This window comes from Engraulis encrasicolus, chromosome 15, assembly GCF_034702125.1.
Source record: "Engraulis encrasicolus isolate BLACKSEA-1 chromosome 15, IST_EnEncr_1.0, whole genome shotgun sequence".
NCBI lineage: Eukaryota > Metazoa > Chordata > Actinopteri > Clupeiformes > Engraulidae > Engraulis > Engraulis encrasicolus.
In genome coordinates this window covers 29604980-29626410 of record NC_085871.1, presented here as the reverse complement: position 1 = coordinate 29626410, position 21431 = coordinate 29604980, and the positions used below count along the sequence as shown (strand labels likewise).

Sequence of the window (21431 nt, the reverse complement as noted above, 5' to 3'; positions counted from 1 at the left end):
TTCTTTTCTTTTAAATCTGTCTTGAAGATGATTTTATGCTGCAGTCATGTGGTGATCATCACGTTTTTATGTGTGCAATGGTGAAGAGGCAGGGCCAGAGCTGAAATGACGAAATTCATGAAAACAGCTTCAACATTAACCATTTCCAGGAACAAGAAGTTGCAGAGTTCAAAGTTCAGCTTGATTTTAATTTTTCGCCAAGTGGTTTCAGTGACATCAAACTGAACGGTCAAGCCCAGTTTGAAATATTTATCCTGTTCATCTGCCTTAAAAAATGTTTTATGGATGATCAAATTTCAAAGTAATTAACAAAGTGTTGATTGGGAATTTAACGGTTTTTTTTTAATGGCAAAATCTGACAGTGATAGTATGTTCATAATAAAACATTACAAAGTATTGAGTGGCACATTTCTTTCCCAATGAACCCAAAGCAAAACCACCTTACAGTGCCAGATGGTCCAGCAGAACGCAGGGCAAACGCTCAGCACACCAATCGGACTGTGGTGAGTTTATTTGGGAAAAGGGTGACCTCTACTGGTAATTCATGGAAATGTGCCCAATTGCATTGCACAGCTCTCCCCAGAGCCTTCTAATACCAATCAAGATTAAAATTCCCTACTATGGGAACAATAACACACAACGAAAAAAATAAATATTAAACACTTTTATTTGCGTGCAGTAAAAAAAGGACAATAATGTTCCGAAAGGTTCTTCAATTGTATACATGCCAACACAATGAGCAGGGTTTGTTAACTTTGAACAGATTGGTAAAACTCAAACAATGCCAATTGCTATGACCAAAGCCCTGGCCTGCCAAAAGGACTCTATAACAGAAGCATCCCAGTAGAACAGAATAGAAATTAAAAAAGACATTCTGTTCCATTTTTTCCATGATGGGGACTCCAACTAAAATCCTTTGCCTTGTCAACAACAGACATTCATCTCAGGTTGACAGAGTAAAAACCATGACAGATTTCGGTAACACTTTACTTGACGCCGTCGTCATACGTATGACATAACGGTGCCATAACATTGTCATAACACAGTCATGACTGTGTCATAAACATTATGTCAACATAAACATTGTATGACTTTGTCTTTAGGTGAAATTCGGTTATGACAAAGACAGGCCTAACAATGTCAACTTGTCATGGTCATAAAACATTTATGACATTGGCATTAAGTTTGTGACTCGTTCATGACACTATTATGACACTGTTATGTCATACGTATGATGCCGGCGTCAAGTAAAGTGTTACCCAGATTTCAAATAGCATCCTGATCCACCGACCTTGAGTGCTTGTTGCGATCATCCCATTCACAGGAGCTTGGATAAAACATGTGCCATGGGTTTTTAACTCTCTGAACTAGAGATTGACAACTCTCATCAACGGCAACAAAACATACATCCGATTAAGGAGTTAGGAGTGATTTCACTGCCACCTACAGCACAAGAAGGTGTTTTGCTTGGTAGGATTTAACATGAAGCAGTGTCACTTGGTTGGTGTGTACTACATACCCTACATTGAAAATGCTTGCTTCATAAAAATTGGTGTGTGTGTGTGTGTGTGTGTGTGTGTGTGTGTGTGTGTGTGTGTGTGTGTGTGTGTGTGTGTGTGTGTGTGTGTGTGTGTGTGTGTGTGTGTGTGTGTGTGTGTGTGTCAGGGAAGTGTATGGGGGCGGGTGAGGGGATTGGGGGGGTAAGGCAGGGTATTTTAGTGCACTACAGAGTTGAGGGGCTCTGCTCGGATGTTGCTGAGGTCCAGCGACGAGTCTGTGTCTTCATCGATCTCTCCAATCACCGCGCTGATACACACAAGAGCAAGCACATGGTCACATCACAGGTACTACTGGGTACTAGTTAGTGCTCTGCATTATTGTAAATTTAAATTCATGGCCAGTAGGGCTGTAACGATACACTCAACTGTCGATTCGGTTCAGATTACGAATTTTGACTCATGATTCAATACATCCCACGATTTTTGATATCTATAAGACCTATGACACCTTATGAGTAGAATAGGTTACAAGAGGCTACTAATAATGTAGAAACGTTTAAAAATAATAATGATTTGAAGCACAATCACATGAGATCATGTGGTTGTTTTCTGGACTGAAAGGTAACACAATTTTTAAAGGGCGCATCACAATACTGACTCCAGGGTAGGGGTGGGCGATATGGCCAAAAATGTATACCTCGGTATAATTTTAGTCACGGTATATATCACGGTATTGTACATTTGTTTAAAATTGAAGCGTTGCAAAATGACCAAAAAAAAAAACTTTTTTTAACCTTTGCATTTGATTTTTGGAAATGACACAATGTCCTTTCATATATGTGTGAATTCTTGCCATTACATTTTTTAAAAACAAGCAAAAACTAGCCTATGTAAAATGCATTTTGCAATGCAATGCAATGCTACCCAATAGAACACTGTCAATTTCACCAAGTGTCGAAGGGGCTAAACTACAGTAGAGGGGGAAAGGGGAGGGGTGTCAAACTGAACACATTGAGAGTAAATACAACTGAACGTGGATTGTATTACTACGTCGTTCATTGCACCTTTTTTCTATTTCTGTAGTTGTTTATGGTAATTTTGAAATGTGTGCTTGCATCTGTGATTATGCCAAGCATAATGGTTTAAGCTGTCATTGTTAAAGTTAAGAAAAACGAACTTTCACATGAGGCAGTTAGCAATGCATTGCAGAACTAATGCATTTGAATGGCAATAGAGCTCGAAAGTGACGTCACTTCCCCCGATTTCATGGGACCTCAACGGCGTTTTTAGCCGAAAATCGTAGCATGTAATCCAATGGCGGTATTAAAATGGCATTTCGATCCCCTTCGAGCTGTGCCACGAGCTCCATATATGTTGTTTCTGATATTTTTGCCTAATTTTTCGTATGAACCCCTAAACTTTTTAGAAAGCTGTGTTTCTTCACATTTTTCATGCCGACGGCCTCGCAACAAGACATTGATTCTTCTGCTTGAATAATCTTTATCTATCCTCTTAAACAGCATATTTGGAGCCCAGCGCATATCATGACTGAGATCAGAAGATATTTACTCGCTACCATGTTGTTAGATGGTCAACTGAGGTCCCGTGAAACGCGGAACTAAGGGGCGGGACTTTCGAGCTCTATGGCAGCTTTCACTGCACCAGCGGTTAGCGTGCTAACGTTAGCGAAATCGCTAATGCCACATTTTAAACAGTGAACAGTCATTTTAGTTGCTAACACCCAGTCAGATATCATGAATGATATTATCTCAACTGGAAACAGTAACATACAGCTGTTACGGCTGGCGCAATGTGTTAAATGTAAGGCAACCAATGTTAGCACATTAAGCACATTTATTTTGTCAGACACCAGTATAGACATGAATGACTTGGGCTGTTAGCTAGTTAGCTTGCATTTCGTGCCCAGTAAATTGTGGAGTCCAGAATCGAAATGTGTTGCCATCACATACCATTTCAAACAATAGTTCACTACACTAACCATACATTTTACACTTGAAGCTTATTCAAAGGAAGTGATTGTGCTGTTTCTCTACAACCACATTGCTACAACTTGAGGCAGTCAGTCGAGTAGGGTCTGTCTGCGTCCTGCAAGACAGGGGCGTGTCTCGAGAAGGCGTGTCTCGAGCGTTCTGAAGGCGTGTCTCGAGCGTTCTGAAAAATGGATTACACCACAGCCCTTTGGAGCCATTGAAATCCATTCAAAACTTCATTTTTTCGATCTGACACAGAATAATTTTAATTAGACCTAAAGACACACCATGGGTCCTGTTTAAAAGTTGAGAACCTCAGCTTTCCATAACTGAAAGCGGTATTTTCCTAGCAGCTACCAATCCGAAGGTAGCCTACTTTAAGTGCGGAATTACTTTTCTAAAGATAGCGTTTTGTTTCCTTGGAAACGGACGCGGTTTATGTGTTACGCATACGCTATTTGACTCGGTTTTGCACTATTATGGATGCATTTCTAATCTTGACATGTTAATGGACCAGAGACGTGCGGTCAGGGTAGGCAGGGTAGGCAGTGCCTACCCTGGGATAAATGTCTTAAAAATAAAAACTAACACGTGTTTAAAAAAATATTCTTCAGAGTTCACATAGGCCTACACAACAATAGCATTGATTCAGCATAAATTATGAGCTGTTTAAAGTACAGTATACACAGGACAACGATCAAAAACCTAAGTAATCGCACGAAGCAAAGCGCTCAGGCTTGGGCAGGTTGCCGTGGCAACGCGCAGTCCCGGCTGGTAGCAGAGACAGGCTGAAAGCAGAGCTTTCGAATGCCAGCCAGGCAGCCCGGTAAGGCTCGCTTTTCCTCTGCCTACCCTGCCTTCAATGCTGTCAATGTAGAAGTTTGCGCATGCATATTAAGTTGTCACATAGCTTGTCAATGGGACTAAAAGCAGAGCCTTTACTCTGTGGCGGGAGTATGTGAGCCAATCACAGCGCCCAAAATGAAAAATTGTTACAATTCAGGTAGTAGCCAATTTCTGCCCTACAGGCAGCTATGATAGCAACAACTAGCAAGGCAAGGCTTGTTCAAATCTCTAGCCGTATCGGAAAGAAAACATGGCAGTCTTTGGCTTTTTGTCTTTATTATTTTAAAAATGCCGAGAAGTAGCAAGAAAGACGGTTCAAGTGACAGACAGCTGAGCCGTTTGCAATCGCTGCATTGTGGAAATATTCAACATCAGATGGGTAGCAGCTTCAAGTAGTTTGCACTGGGACAAAATGTCTTCATCATGTCAACCACCCCGGGCTTTTAATGGAACTAGCTTGCATGAAAAACACAGCCTACTTGTGATTCTGCTTTAAGGTAAGATTCATTTAATTATTATGCTGCGGGTAGCCTTTTAACATGAACATGCTCAAGTTTTTTCGTGGTGCCTTTTGTTGTCACCGTTTGTCAGGGTGTTGACATTGAAGATTGGTTGTGCGGTGGTGGACATGAATAGACCGTGTGTGTGTTATTATGGACGCGAGATTGTTTTTTGAGCGTACGACATGACTCCATTTCCCTAATTTATTATGATGATGACTACGCAATGCGTGAGTTGTGTGGAGCCTGTTAGCAAGTGCAGCTGCGTTCTTTTGAAGTGCGCGGTGTGCGAGTCGAGATCAACGTGGAACAGGACGATTGACTGGGGATGGTTTCTCGGAGTGCTTCCGCACTCACAAATTGACTTTATTTGAAACACCTTGCACAACCGTAGCTGAAGTGTTTGAGAATACTATCACGCACAAGAATGAGTCTCAGAAGTGGTTTCGTTGGTTTACTCGATACTGTCTGAATGCACGGGTCATGTTTGCAAGCAACCCTCCCCCTTGCCTACTTTCCTTCTTGTCTGTGAGTGTTTGATTATCAGCACAAAACGCGGCAGTGAGGCAGGAGCTGTTACCTAGGTTGGTTTATTGCTAAATGTAAATCGTTTCCCCCTCACATGCTATGGTGTGATTCACAGTTGGTGAACTAGACATTTTATCTTCAAAAGTAGGCTACACTGTGCCACCCTCCATCCATGTGAAACGCCCTGGCATTTGCAACAGAATAAACAGAAGAGCAACAAAATCAACTGCTAAAGCCAAAAGTTAAAGCTTTTCCCCCAAAATGTTGTAGCTTTCTAAATTATTATTGTAAAATGTAGGCCTACAGGTCCTTAAAGGTGTACAAAGTATGGGTCCTGGAGCTAATTTGGCAATTTGGCAAAACAAATAAGTGTAGCTGGCCTTTTTGAAATTATGTTTTCACTTATTGTTTCAGATTTAGGTCTACTGACAATGTCAAAATGTCTAAATAGTGTAGCCTATTTACTTATTTAGTTATTAGAGCTGTGGTGGTTAAGCACTGATGGCATCTTATAGCCTACTTTATATAGTATTTAGAGAAACATAGGCCTACTAATTTGTTGCACATTAAAGACCATATCAGCATGTTTATGTGAATAGGCCTATTTGCCTATTCAAACCATACCTTGTGGCATAAGGCCCCCCCCTCTCTCTCACACACACACACACACACACACACACACACACACACACACACACACACACACACACACACACACACACACACACACACACACACACACACACACACACACACACACGTTACATTTCAGATCTGCATGAAAGGGGACTATTTGTTCAAAGTTTTTAGTCTTTTGTAAAAGTTTTTAGCTGATAGTGACTCTCCAGATTTGGTTAAAATGCAGGAAATTGCATCTAAGAAATACATTTTTTTCTGGGGGAGGATCGAACCCACCGTTAATATATATATATATAAATAGATATATATTCTATATTAACTGCCTACCCTACCATACCCTTCACTGCACGTCACTGTAATGGACAATCTATGCGAATTTCATAATGTGTTTTTATGTGATATGGGAGTAAATGTGTTTACATCCCGTCTGGGATTTGTTAAAATAGCTGGCCCGCTAGTTAGCTAGCAAGTGCTAGGTCTCTACACTACATCATGTGTCAAAAGTGGGAAGATTTGCCGACACTCAAGGCTGTGGATATAATGAACTGGTCTGTGAATGTTTTCAAAATGTTTTGCTTTGACAAATTGCTGATATTAAACATCCAAATCCTGGTGTTTCTTTGTGTATGTTTGGGCCATTGAGACAGATCGATTGTAATATCTATTTACTTGCTAGCTAACTAGCGGACTAGCTAACAAATCCCAGACGGGCGTACTGTTAACACATTTTACTCCCATGTTCCATAAAAACGCATTTTGAAACTCGCACAGATTGTTCATTAGAATGTCAAGATTAGAAATGCATCCATAATAATGCAAAACCGAGTGAAATGACATACATTTATCGCTTCGTCAGTCTGTCTGGCTTCATCTCCGTTCCGTTTCCAAGGAAACAAAACGCTATCTTTAGAAAAGTAACCCGCACTTAAAGTAGGCTAACTTCGGATTGGTAGATGCTAGGTAAATGCCGTTTTCAGTTATGGAAAGCTGAGGTTCTCAGCTCTCATCAGTTGAGGTTCTCAGTATCTCATCATTAAATGAAATACCGTTTAACAACTTTATATTCACTGTTTGAATTCGTATGGCGGCGCTAAATCCTGTTTCCTGCCACTACCGGTAGGCGTGTCTCGAGAGGGCGTGTCTCGAGCGAGAGGTGGGCGTGTCTTTAGTGGACGCAGGACGCAGCCGGACACTATTGAGGCAGTCGGGTGGATGTTCAAAACGTTGTCTATACTGCCATCTGCAGGATGCAATGCGCTATATCACGGTAGAACGGTATGGCCAAAATCCATACCTTGGTGGAAAAAATACCTTTTACGATAGTATACCGTCCATACCGCCCACCCCTACTCCTGGCCTCACCGAATAATATTGTGACTCTGTGCATCACGATTTCTGGGTTCGATACAATGTCGTTACAGCCCTAATTGCCCTAATCATTCAAGAAAAACTGCCGATGCATGACTTGGTTTATTCTTCTGTACTCTTAAAGTGCCACAATAATCCTCGTCACACTGCCCCCAATGTGGATCTTAGGGGCCTTGGATGAAGACACTTCAGCCGTTGTGTACTGTTCAAGGTGGGATTTGAACAGACAACCCTCTGCTCCAAACAGCAATGCCTAGGCATTAGGCCACAGCGCCACCATCAACATGTTTCCAAAAGGAACAAGAGTAACTCACACGTTGTCTCCTCTGACGATGTACAGTCCTAGAACCACCTGCTCCACGCCCTGCGTTGAGCTGAACACTCGCTCGTGGCTCTCGTCCAAGATTAGGTTGATAGTCTGATCAAAGCCCTTCAGTGTACCCTGTGGGTAGGAGATGGGGTTTACAGGTGTTACAAAATTCCTGGTTTCTCCAAAAGTTTGTTACATAGAGTTCAGATCCAACAGTGATTGGTGTAAGTAAATGTGTGACTCTTAATGTACATTAATTTTTGCCAATCACTGCGCTTCTCACATCTGTGTAACCACTTGTTGCTGGGACACGATATGTCTAGGGCTGCAACTAACGATTATTTTAATAGTCGACTAATTGACAGATCTAGTCATGATTAGTCACGAATAGTGCGGAAAAAAAGACTCCAACATTACATTACACACTTAGCTGACGCTTTTATCAAAAGCGACTAACAATTATTTTACCGGGCATTCGTTACAGTCGCTGGAGCAATGTGAGGTTAGGTGCCTCGCTCACGCTCAAGGACATTACAGCCTTGGATGGATGTGTAGGGAGAGGTAGGAGTGGGATTCGAACCTGCAACACTCTGATTTTGAGTGTCATCCTCCCTAACCATTAGGACACAGTCGTTGTGTCAGTTGTTGTGCAATCATTTTAATAGGTGTGACAGGGGAAAAAATGCAGGTGGATTTAAACAAAAACAGGCATGTGCATAAATATGGGCACCCAACAAAGGTATACCATTTATATGAAGTTAAGCTCACCATTGCTGATCTAATGGCTTGTGTGGATACTTCCTATATAAGCAGACAAGACCCAACAGTCTGGTACTACTGAATTATTGCCAATTATTCTCTCCAGATAACCTCCAATTCAGTCAGGTTACTTATCTGCCTTGTACAGGCACAGATTCAAATCAATTTATACATTTTCAACAATGGTAAGATCTCAAGATTGGTATGGCCATTTCTAGCCTAGAAATCTAGACGCCCCTAGCGGGTCTGGCTCGCTAGGCTAGGCCATTTCAATACACTGCACTTATTCTTTTGCACTGCTTGCTGGATTTTGATCAGTGCAATACAATCACTGCCCTGCTTGAAACTCCAACTCACATTTTCCTTTCACAAGGACCATTCCCATGGTTTTTAAAGCTTTCCGTTCATATAGCTTTCCATTTCAGGCTGAGGAGAAATATTGTCCAAGACTTCGATAACTTCAGGCCTACCTCTCATTACTCGTAATAATGAATTGAAGAATTGTTCAGAGTTTTAGAGCCACTCTCCAAAACAGAACGCAGGACAAGCATACCGGAAGTCTGCTATTTTGCATGATAAATAACATTATGACGGAGCCTGTCTGTGAAACTGAAGGCTTTACACTTAAAACTAGTTTGTGCTGCAAAGGTGCGCTCCACTTCATATTAATGGTATTCTTTGGGGTGCCAAAATGTATCGAAAGCTCACCAAGATATTAAAACAGCTGTTGCCCTAATACTTTTCCCAAAGGGTGCCCTCACTTTCTCATGACGGGCCTGCTGCTAAGGCTGTTTTTTAAATAGCCTAATAGCCATTAAGTGAAATGTTGACTATCCAATGGAAGATATAGAAGTAGAACTACCCACCACTATCATCCTCCCATCCGAAGTGATGATTGCTACGGTTCCTGATGAAAGTTGAGGAAAAACAACAGGAAGAGGCGTGCAATAGAACACAAGCACACAGCGGATTCTACAGGCTAAAATAAAGTGAATTACATTCAGTCCCAGACTCATTGAGCTGACCTAGAAAAAGTTGTGCAAAAACATTTCCAAGGAGATAGAGAACTCAGTAGAATAGTAGTCTAGTGACAATTCGTTATTATGTCAACGCTTAGCTGCTGCTCAAGTAAGTCAGTCTACTGGTCTATTCTACATTGTATTTCTTGCAAGAGGCTGCAGTCAGTGGGCTGCAATGCCGAACATTATTTGCTAGCATGCTAACAACCATGGTTTCTGAATTGAGTCCCATGCATGAAGTTAAGCATATCGCGATTACTGATGTGCAAAATATTAACTATAACGTTAACTGACATGCAGATCATTCTATTCTCTCCTACCCATATTTCAAGTAATTTTCCTGTGTGTTAAAGCTAGCTACACTAACTATGGTAGCCATCACAGAGACCTGCACCTAAGCCATGCCATTCAAGTTAACCGACCACAATGGGCATACAATATGTGTTGTGCCAGAATAAACCCATAGTGTGCCACATTTAAGGATACGGTTAATATAACTCTCCAGTGCTGTTGACATGGTTGAAGCGATAAAATCCACCCGGGGTTGAGATTCAAAATGAACAGTGATCCACGACGTCCACACAACGATGCGATGCGACCTGGATGCGACAGCCTTTTCCAGACTGAATTAATCTAACAAAGAAGGCACGTTCCAGACAGAAGTCGTCGATCTGAATCATTGGCATTCTACTGTTAGCCAGAAGGGGGCGAGTTGTGTCCACTTTTGCCACCTGGTTGATATCATAGGAGAGTATCATAAACATTTTAATTCAGAATACATTAGCCAAAGCACTTTACAGTTTTAAACATGTGTACTTCAAATAATATCACAGCCTTTTGCTGTTATAAGTTATGGCTTCCTCTCATCCAGTCACTTGTTGGGTGATCCTGCTATGTAGGCCTATGTAATGAGGATTGAAATATTAAGGCACGCATCTTAGAGTTAGTAAGAAACCATTTTTTGTCACCACTTGAGAAAGCAGCATGATTTGGTGGATTAATTAATTTGTGACACATTTAATTTCTTCACAGAAAATGGGCCTGACATTGTCAATAAGCCTGACAATGCCCTCCTTAGTATAACATTTTTTAAATGGACTAATGCCCCCAATGGCAACTAACCAACGCCCCCTCTCTGTTGTATCCTTCTCAACACCCCTGTAGAGCTCCCCAACGCCCCCGTTGAGAAACACTAACTATCGGAAATGAAATACTCTCTCTCTCTCTCTCTCTCTCTCTCTCTCTCCCCCCCCCCCTCTCTCTCTCTCTCTCTCTCTCTCTCTCTCTCTCTCTCTCTCTCTCACACACACACACACACCACACACACACACACACACACACACACACACACACACACACACACACACACACACACACACACACACACACACACACACACACACATACACACACACAATGAGGTCTCACAGACTACAAAACATGGCAATGCTTTATGGGGGACATCTACTCATCTGTCATGGTTTACCCTGACCTTGGACACACACACTTGCACACACACACGAATGCATGCACATTCACACGCACAGACATACTAGATATATACTCAGAGAGAGAGAGAGAGAGAGAGAGAGAGAGAGAGAGAGAGAGAGAGAGAGAGAGAGAGAGAGAGAGAGAGAGAGAGAGAGAGAGAGAGCAGATACACAGCCGCAGCAGCTAAAGAGAAAATGGTCCGTTTTGTTTTATTGCCCAGCGCTTCAGTCTGAGAAGTTAATGATTTGCAGTCAACAAGGAAGTGATCTTTAATCCAGTAGAAGAGCAGAGGGGTGAGCCCGTCACAACTAGGCTAACTAGGCAATTGCCTGTGCCGGCCCCCATCTGAGACGGCCCACCCTGGTAATGACTGGTTATGTAGGCTACTTGTATTGAAATGACAGCAATGAAAACTTTGTGAATGTGGCAGCAGCTACCTAAATGTACAGTATAATGACCTAAAAGTGCAATAATACAGCTATCGAAATAGATCTCTTGAGGCGGCCCCTCCCCAATAGAGAGGAACAGGAGTTAAGGTCCCCAAGTTCCTCTTTACCTAGGGCTGCCAAAATACCTTGCAACGGCCCTGGGGAAAGGTCGCCAGTGGCAGGTAGGACGGGGGCAGAGTACCAGGAAACCATCACCTATAGGCAAAGGAGGAGCTGTGCCAGTAACTGGAGAAGGAGAGAAAAGAAGACAAGTGAAGCAGAAAAGAAACGGTACGTTTTAAGACTTTGGTTGTTACAGATATTTGAAAGAGAAAAGATTATAAACAAATACAAATGCTTGTTTGCTACTACTAAAATACTGTATATACACAGGAGTAAGTGTAGTAGAGAGAGCTACTAAGGAAAGAATGTGTTGCCTAATTATTAGCCAACATTATCCCGCAATTAGCCAGGTAGGCTGAAGACTTACTATGTAGGCTAGGTGAAAGTGTCATGTTACTGTTGTTGAAAAAATAAATGAACGGTAATTCATGACCATGTCTATCATCCTCTTTTTGACAGTTTTCCATGTGCAAAGATGAAGGTCGAGGAAATAATTAACATTCACACATTCTTTCTGATGCTTTTCAATGCATTCTTTTTGGTAGGTCAACCAACATGTTTCACTCCTTTTGCCCTGCATCCTTGTTATTTTGCCTACAGCAGTTGTCATATTATTTGTAGGCCTATTGCTAATTTGAAGACTGGAAAACTCACTAACACTTTTTTGTTGACAGATTTTGGGTATCAGTTTGTTTGGCTGCGCTGCCTGGATCTTTTTCGACCAAGACAGCTTCATTGTTGTCCTCAGCGATGGTAATAATACACCATGAATTATACACAATACAAGTGGATTATTAAAGACTACTCTATTGCACAGAGGCGAGTATTTTGGCAACTCATTTTCAGCACTGGCTCATGCCAATAACCATGTGACAAATACACAGCCTACTTATTTATAAGTTCAGTACATATCAGCATGTGTCTACTACACAGTAAAAACTGCAGTGTTAATTCAACACTTAGAGAGTATTCTGGGACCAAATAAACTCTTAAGAGGTGTTAAATTGACTCTGTTAGTGTTGCATTAACACTGCAGTTTTTACTGTGTATGAGTGGAGTTATCTGTATTATAGTGCTGCCCTATGTTGTTTCTATTGGGTAATGTCTGCCAAAAAAATTGATAATCCAGGCCACGTAATCAAAACACTTAAGTTGTGAGCAACTAAGCTTCTTTTTGGAACTTGATCTTTCACATTTCAGGTAAGATATCTTCAAGTTGTGAGTCCCTGTTGTTCACAACTGTGAAGTCTTTTGAGGGCTGCTTCTGTGAGACTATCTGACTCCATGCAGCATTTTGTTTGTCTTGTTGTGGTGGCACTGGTGTTGGTATGGTGATTTGCAGTGTTGTTGTTTCCCTCCACCAGATGACACCATGAGACAGGTTGCTGTATTTCTGGCCATTATTGGACTGGTGGTGATCTGCGTCTCTGTACTTGGCTGTGTGGCCGGACAGTGGGAGAGCAAATGTCTGCTGGCTTTTGTAGGTGACTGTTTGTGTTAAGATATCTTTTTATATACTATACTATACTTTTATATACTGTTATATCTATTTTTGTGTGACTTTTGTCCTTTTGGCTCAAAGAAATAAAGTAAGTCCCTTGCTGCTGACAATCCACACCATATAACATAACACTTGATACCGAAAATATATGAAAAATATTGACATTTTATATATATGTTTATATATATATATACACTGAGAGTCAGACCTCCGTTAACTTTTGTAAACGGTGTCTACACAGGAAACGTTATCTAGCTTCCTTCTCTGGGTAAATATTTGTTGATGATCTTGAAGAAATGTGAACAGGACAAAGGATCTTTCAAATGTCAAAAGGGTTATTTGTACTATATTTCGTAAAAAGGTTTGTCCATCTTGCAGAGACCTGTATGTTGCACAAGCACTCTGAGTACAATATGGCAGAACTATTGTATAGGAGTATGAGCAAAAACTTGTTATTATATTAATATTTGTATACTCTAGAAATGTACATAATACTGAATGTAATAGACTGTCCGATACATTAGAATAACACACGTGTGCATATTAAAATGAAGAATGGTACCTTATGCCTATCTGGAAGGGGCACTGTGGACCGTTATCTGGACAATGGATCTATGAAAATTGGTTCTTATACAGTATGCTGTATATTGTGCGTTGCACTTTCTCTCTCTCTCTCTCTCTCTATGTCTCTGTCTGTCTGTTTGTCTGTCTGTCTCTCTCTCTCTCTCTCTCTCTCTCTCTCTCTCTCTCTCTCTCTCTCTCTCTCTCTCTCTCTCTCTCGTGTCTTCACATTCCATTGTCTTCTTGAATGCTGTAAATGATTGACAGTTTTGTTTGATTGAGGAAGTTAGGGCAAAGCATCTGATACATTTTGACATGTACTGTATCCAATGACATGGCATTTTATGAAAAATGACATAAGATATACTAGATTTATATAATTTTTCAAAGGAGTTAAAATATTTTTTCTCTTGCAGTACATGGGATTTCTTATCGTCATTGCGCTCGGTCAGATTTTTGTGACATTTGTCCTTTTGGCTCAAAGAAATAAAGTAAGTCCCTTGCTGCTGACAATCCACACCATATAACATTACCCTTGATACCGAAAATATATCAAAAATATTGATGCTCATCTATTTATTTCTTCAATCACAGATTACAGCTTATCTCTACGAGCAAGTGGATACTACCATAAGAGAGTATGGAGTATGGAACGCAAATGAAACAACTATAGGTACATGGGAATTACTGGACAAGGTGCAGCGTTCAGTGAGTATCTAACAATCCTAAGCACCTTTTGCATTGCTCTTACACTACCTATATTATCAAATGTATTCCCTCGCCCATCCATATAGTGTTTCTCAACATGGGCTCAACAGCCCCCCAGGGGGTGTTAGAGAAGGGGACAGCAGAGAGGGGGTGGTGATTAGTTGCCATTGGGGGCGGGTGTTATTCTATTTTATTTTTTTAACTAAGGGGGGCGTTGGCAGGGTTATGATGATGTCGAAGGGCCGTTGGCAGGCTTATGATGAAGTCCAGGGGGCGTTTGTTCAAAAAAGGTTGAATACCACTGATATAGAATAAGCTGTCCTAATCACTTTGCTAAGCCGCAGATGTACAAAATCAAGCACCTGGGCATGCAGACTGTTTTTAAAAACTTTTGGGAAAGAATGTGCCACTCAGTGAATTCCAACGCGGAACTGTCATTGGATCCTACATGTGCATGAATTTCCTCGCTCCTAATTATTCCACACCTGTCACCTGTCAGCTTTATTATAAGAAAATGGAAGTGCTTGGGAACAATAGCAACTCTGCCACAAAGTGGCAGGCCACGTAAACTGACTGAGAGGAGTCAGTGGACACTGAAGTGCATAGTACAAAGAGGTCACCGAAGTTTTGCATTGTCAATTGCTACAGAGTTCCAAACTCCATCTGACCTTCAGGTTAGCCCAAGCACAGTACACGGAGAGCTTCATGGAATGAGTTTCCATGGCCAAGCAGCTGCATCCAATCCATACATCACCAAGCGCAATACAAAGCATCGGATGCAGTGGTGTAATGCATGCCGCCACTGGACTCTATAGAGTGGTGGAGACACGCTTCCTGGATTGATGAATTACGCTTTAACATCTGGCAGTCTGATAAATGAGTCTGGATTTGGAGGTTAGCGGGAGAGCGGTTCATTTCAGACTGCAATGTGAGATTTGGTGGATGAGGAATTATGGTCTGGGGTTGTTTTTCAGTAGTTGGCTTTGGCCCCTTAGTTTGGCCCCTTAGTTACCTTGTGGGAACGGTTTGGAGCGGGCCCCTTCTTCTTCAAACACGACTGTGCATCAGTGCACAAAGCAAGGTCCATAAAGACATGGATGACATACACGTAGTCTGGTGTGGATGAACTTGACTGGCCTGCAGCGAGTCCTGACCTGAACCCAATAGAACACATTTGGGTTGAATTAAGGTGAATTAAGGACAAACAGACTGAAAAACAGTTTCTATGCAGCGGCCATCACAGAACTGAATTTTGCATCAAAAGCATAGTTTTTATATACATACCATTCTTTTTATTCAATTTTTTTATTTTAATTTTATTTTTATTTATTTTTGCTTCAACAAGGAATGCACAATTTCGTTGTGCTTGTCACAATGACAAATAAAATATATTGTATTGTATTGTATATTGTATATTGAATTAGAGTAGAGACTGTGAGCCAGGCCGTCTCGACCAACATCAGTATGTGACCTCAGCAATGCGCTGAGGAAGAATGGTCAAAAAATCCTCTAAACACACTCGTCAACCTTGTGGACAGCCGTCCCAGATGAGTTGAAGCTGTAGAAGCTGCAAAAGGTGGACGGATATCATATTGGACCTTATTGTGTTAGCAAGGGGATATGCGAGTCTAGGCAGTTGAGTGAATACTTTTGGTAATATAGTGTATATGAGGTCAGTTTGACAGCCTTACAACACTATTTGTCGTAATTGTTATTGTTCTAGTTTCAGTTTTCTATTCACTAATGACATGACCATGGCCTTTGAGCACTGCTGTGATAGAAAGTGTCCATCTGAAAAATTGATAATCAGGGATACATGCAGTTCCAAATGACTATTTTTTCCCTTTCTCTTGTCACAGCATAATAAACCCACAACAGCTAAAAAACAACTGTAATGAACCTCCTTTGTGTTTGTGTTTCCTACTGAAAGAAATCAGACATTACATTTCCCCTTATTGAACATTTTTTTTATTCATTGTTGTTTAGCTTGGATAACCTTTCCCTTTTCCTAGGTTAAGTGTTGTGGCGCAGAGAGCCCAGCTAACTGGAGCAGTAACCTTTACATCATGTCACTGATGAACAATACTGACCCTGTCTACCCCTGTTCATGCTTCAACGGCACCTGCCCGTACCTGCCTACAGGGGGCGACGAGAGACAACTCTTTGGCAAGGGTACATCTATTTACACAGAGGTGAGGCCCTTCTTCCATTACCTCCAAAATTCAATTGTATTTTAGTAGTTTATTCCCAGAATGTATGCTTCCCCGTCTCAAATTTTGTCCTTTTTCTTGTATATGTACCACATTTGTAAGTATTCATTTTGACTGGGAAATGTGCATTTTTCATTGTTGGATCTTCTCCATATCTACCATATTTAACCTGTCGTAGATATCTTTGACTACAACACCTAATGTACTTTGATTAGACCAGTAAATATTCATTAATTATAGTAAATCTTCATGAATAGATCAAAATTATGAATGGGGACTGGGGAGCATACATTTTTGAAAATAAACGATTAAAAATGGCATGTATACTGGACCTTTAACCACCAGAGTGTGAAATAGAAGAAGAATGACAAGTGAAAGCCAAACTCCAAGCTACAAGCCTGGTGTAGAACGAGCCATGACGTTACATAATTCTCGCATGTGTTTGTCACCCGTTTCCACTTTCACGTGTCCCTGATATTTTGGTGGCTGTAGGCCTACAGTGCCCTGTCTGGTTCCACTTCTTTGTTTTATTTTCTCAGTACTCATTACTCATTGCATACTGTATAGCAGCCAGGTCATAGTTTCATCAATGTTGCTGGTTTGAAGTAAGCATTGGTCAGTGTTGGGGAGAGATTTACTGTAAGGCCACTGGAGGTTCTAGGGAGGCTGTGCTGCAGTCAGTAGCCTGGCGGAGGAGTGCCCCAGGCGGGCACGTGAGCTGGTACGCATTGCTTAATGCTGGATGGAAGGCAATGAAACGTCGGCAAACGGCAGGAGTATGTATAACTCTTAAGATAGAAAAATACCTCCTCACGTAATGCTGAACATTTTTTTTTACTTTCTATATTCTTTTCTTTCCTTTCTTCCTGTTTCTTGGTGTCTGAGTACGTTTGTCCCTAAGTGGCAGTTACATAAGTTCTGCTTTATCCTTTGTGCAAACAATAGCTCTAATAGCTCTATTTTGACACCCCTGGTCACAGGAGGACACAAGTAAAAGTACTGTTTTTGTCATTTCTTTGCGTTTTAATATATTTATACTAAGGTTTACCTCAAACTATGCATGGGGATGTGATTGATGCAATGGTTAGTGTTCAAGCTGCGTTATAACAGCACGTTATAGCACAGTGCACGGTATAGCATAGCCCTGTTTTCACCTTTCCAAGGCCTCCCCAACAACGCACCAGTGTCACTGACAGCTTTGGCCGGGCCAGGGATAAGGTCTTCTGAGAGGGCCCCCACTCAATACAAACAATGTAATGGGGACTGTAGTGAAAGGGAGTTGGTCTGACCACAACACCGAAAAGCCAGGCTTGTTGGCGGGACAGTCAGAGTGCTCCCACAACCCAAATGATGGTCACTCCAATACACTGCAGATCACACACACAGACCTGTACGCTTCACACACTCTTGGTGTCCCTCATTTACCACCCACCATACATCTCCCATTTCAGGATGCCCCAGAATCCATGCTGGGGTCCCTCGCTCCAGGGTTCCCTTTCCTGGCGTCCCCCGTATGGCTAACACAGCTGGGTGTACCTCCAATGACCTCACGACTGGTCATCTCACTTCTGACAACATTTGTAGCGAAGGGGAGTTGAGTTGCCCCGTCGAGACTCAAACCCAAACTTTCAGGGTTACTAAACTGGGGCTCTGACCGCTACACCAAAGAGCCAGGCTCGTTGGTGTGACAGTCAGAGCGCACCCACAGCCCAGGTGATGCTGGCCACTCCATCACAGGCACTCAATCCAGCCCCCCCGTCCGCTTCCCTCCAACTTTCTACACAGACCTAAACCAAGATACACAGCAAGAGTGTTAGTCTGGCATTAACCTCTGAAGCACTGAACTCCTATACACTAACCCTAAATATAATGCACTTAAAACTAATTTTTAAAAAAATGCTTGCCATGGCTGCAGCCTAGGGGCCCCCACCTGCCAGGGGACCCCTGATCGGCCAAAGTTGAAAAAGGGCCAAATTGTGGCAAGATGCAATACTGGAAAGTGAATCTGTCATGTTGAGTACAGTTAGTAGACAAGTTATCCTTAATTCCTACCTCGTAAGTATGACCCATATCTATGTAAATTTGTCAAGAAATTTGCCTTTCGGGGGCCCCACAGCAACCTGTACCCTAGGGGCCCCAGGTCATCTTAATCCGGCCCTGCCCATGTGCACTTTCTACTTCTGCATGCAGTGTATGCTATTGATTATGTCCTTGTTTGTAAGTCTCTTTGGATAAAAGTGTCTGCTAAATGTAATGGAATGGGATGTTGTGCACGGGCGGATCTAGCCATTTTTGGGCCCTAGGCGAAATATAAACATTGAATCATAATACAGACGTAAAATTCTGTGTTTTGGTGCTATGTTTTATCTCATACAGTATATATATCTTTGATTACTTTACAAAAGTGGCAAATTAAGATCTAGCCTATTTTTCTTGTGTGTTTACCGCGACTGGTGTGACAGTCGGGGCCCCTATGGAGGACAGATTTTGGTCGGGGCACTAGGCAATTGGAAAGTCCACCTCTGATGTTGTGGTTGAAGGACAACTCTTGTGGCCTTTTGGATTGAGTATTTCTGATGCCGCTGTGCTAGGCCAACACATCGACAGGCAATAGCATTTTCTGCTGCTGGGGTTACTCAAGTTTACTGGCCTAAGGAAATAGCTCTTCAAGTCTCTGTGTTGTGTCATGTGCTTAGGTCCTTTCCCAATGTTTGTGAAAAAAAGGACTTCTGAAAGTCTTGAAATAGAAAGTTTGAGAACCTTGTCTAACAATGGTTGCCAATGAGCTTGAAATAGAAAGTTGCCAATGACTAAACACTGTGACTCACGACCACTCTCCTGTCTGGGTCTACTTCTGTTTTTGCTTTCCTCTACATAATCTCAGTGGCAGTGGCAATTTTCCGACTATTTCACCTGTGGGCAGCCATGCTGTGGGTAACAGGATTCAAAATAGAATCATTTTCATTTCACATGCTGCCTATTCGAACCCTTTTGACCTGACTGTCTGGACTTGCAGAGAAATACTTACATATTTTACGACTGTGGTTAAAACACAAGCGTCACCACACAAGCTATGGAGGGAAACCACAACCTTGTACTCATTAATTTAACGACAGTTGGAATAGTTTGCCATTTTGTAATTTGTCTAATTCTCTGCCACTGCTGATGTGTCTGTAAATGGTCTTGGTTAGGGAATTAACCGCCTCTGAGACATGCATTCTGCAGAAATAATTTAATCTTGAATTTAACTAGCATTTAAAATTATACCAGCACATGTGAATGTCTCTGTAATGTAATTACAATAAAGCATTATTGCATATTGTTTAAATGATCTGCCATAGAGTACCATAGTTTTAGAACCCAGGGTTGCACTTTACTTGGTGCGTCACTGCATAACACATTCATAGCAGCACACTTTGCATGAAGGATTCGTGACAGTTTTGTAAGACATTCATAGCAAACCTTTCATAAACATGGAAGACAAAAGGACAGCAACTTGTCAAAATAAAAGCTTCATCTAACCACCTCATTTAACCCGCAATGCTGCGTTTTTTATCTTTTATGTTAACAAGTTGCTGTCCTTTCATCTTCCATGTTCATGCAAGTTTTGGCATGAATGTCTAATGAAAAGTCATGACTGCTGCATGCAAAGTGTATAAATTCTGTTATGAATGTGTCATGCAGGGATATGTCAAGTTAAGTGTTACCGAACCCAGCAGGCTACAGTAGGCAACCAGTACATGTTTGACTGTGCCAGTACTGTATGTGTGTCATGCTACCTGTAACTGGTTTTCTTTTTACAGGGATGCCAAGGTAAACTGGAGAGCTGGTTGGCAGAGAATATAGGTGTTATCATTGGTATGGACCTTGGACTGTTATTCATACAGGTGTAGTAGATATGAAAGCTGTATTGTGCAATATCACCAATCAACCTTGTTTTTCCTCAGTGAATGGAGCGTAACTCTAATGAATCAATCTCTGTCGCTGTCTCTGTCTCTCAATTGTGTTTCACACACACACACACACACACACACACACACACACACACACACACACACACACACACACACACACACACACACACACACACACACACACACACACACACACACACGCACGCACGCACACACACGCACACACGCTCACACAGGTGGTTCAGTTCTCCTTCGCGGTGATGATATACCAGAACATCGGCCGTAAGATGAAGAGGGACAAGAAGAAGCTGATTGGCTCCTCCGTGGAGGCGGAAGACCAGGCAGAGGAAGTGGATGATGACTCTGATCGTCAGGGTGGTGACCATGGTGACAGCCCGGGTCAACAAGGCCAAGGCTACCACCTGCAGCAATCAGGCTATGATCAGCCGCAAGATTACACTCTGCAAAACCAACAGGGCTACGATCAACTGGATTCCCAGCGGCAACAGTACAATCAGCAAGGGTACCAGCAGCAGTATGATAACCAAGGATACCAACAGGAAGATTATGGTAACCAAGGATACCAACAGCAACAGTATGGTCAGCAGGGATTCCAGCAACAGCAGTATGGTCAACAAGGCTACCAAGAGCAACAATACAGTCGTCAAGGCTACCTGTAGCAACCAGACAACCAACAGGACTATGGACACCTACACACTATAGATGACCTGGGCTGAGTTTCCCAAAAACATTTAAAGGGACACTGTGTGAGATTTTTAGTTGTTTATTTCCAGAATTCATGCTGCCCATTCACTAATGTTACCTTTTTCATGAATACTTACCACCACCATCAAGTATTCGTTTATGACTGGAAAAATTGCACTTTTCATACATGAAAAGGGGGCTCTTCTCCATGGTCCGCCATTTTGAATTTCCCTAAATGCCCATTTTTAGCTGCAAAAATGACTCTACTTGGACCATACTAGAAAATATTTGTTTATTACTTAGTAAACGTTCATGTAAAGATCAAATTTGG

The 21431-nt window shown here is 41.8% G+C and overlaps 2 protein-coding genes across 2 annotated transcripts; one reads left to right on the top strand and one right to left on the bottom strand.

The window, feature by feature from the left end:
* Window positions 1-649: 649 nt before the first annotated feature.
* Window positions 650-10066, bottom strand: lsm8 (LSM8 homolog, U6 small nuclear RNA associated). The gene is made up of 4 exons (XM_063217985.1): window positions 9946-10066; window positions 9307-9347; window positions 7686-7813; window positions 650-1806 (listed from the first exon to the last, which is right to left on the bottom strand). Exons 1-4 carry the CDS (start codon window positions 9974-9976, stop codon window positions 1716-1718), a joined length of 291 nt encoding a protein of 96 aa, XP_063074055.1. The 5' UTR covers window positions 9977-10066; the 3' UTR covers window positions 650-1715.
* A 1543-nt stretch (window positions 10067-11609) lies between these two features.
* si:ch73-139j3.4 (CD82 antigen) lies at window positions 11610-21205 on the top strand. The gene is made up of 9 exons (XM_063217984.1): window positions 11610-11669; window positions 11961-12042; window positions 12176-12254; window positions 12866-12981; window positions 13980-14054; window positions 14158-14271; window positions 16284-16463; window positions 20285-20368; window positions 20632-21205. The coding sequence occupies exons 2-9, from the start codon at window positions 11977-11979 to the stop codon at window positions 21073-21075; spliced, it is 1158 nt and encodes a 385-aa protein (XP_063074054.1). The 5' UTR covers window positions 11610-11669; window positions 11961-11976; the 3' UTR covers window positions 21076-21205.
* Window positions 21206-21431: the final 226 nt, after the last annotated feature.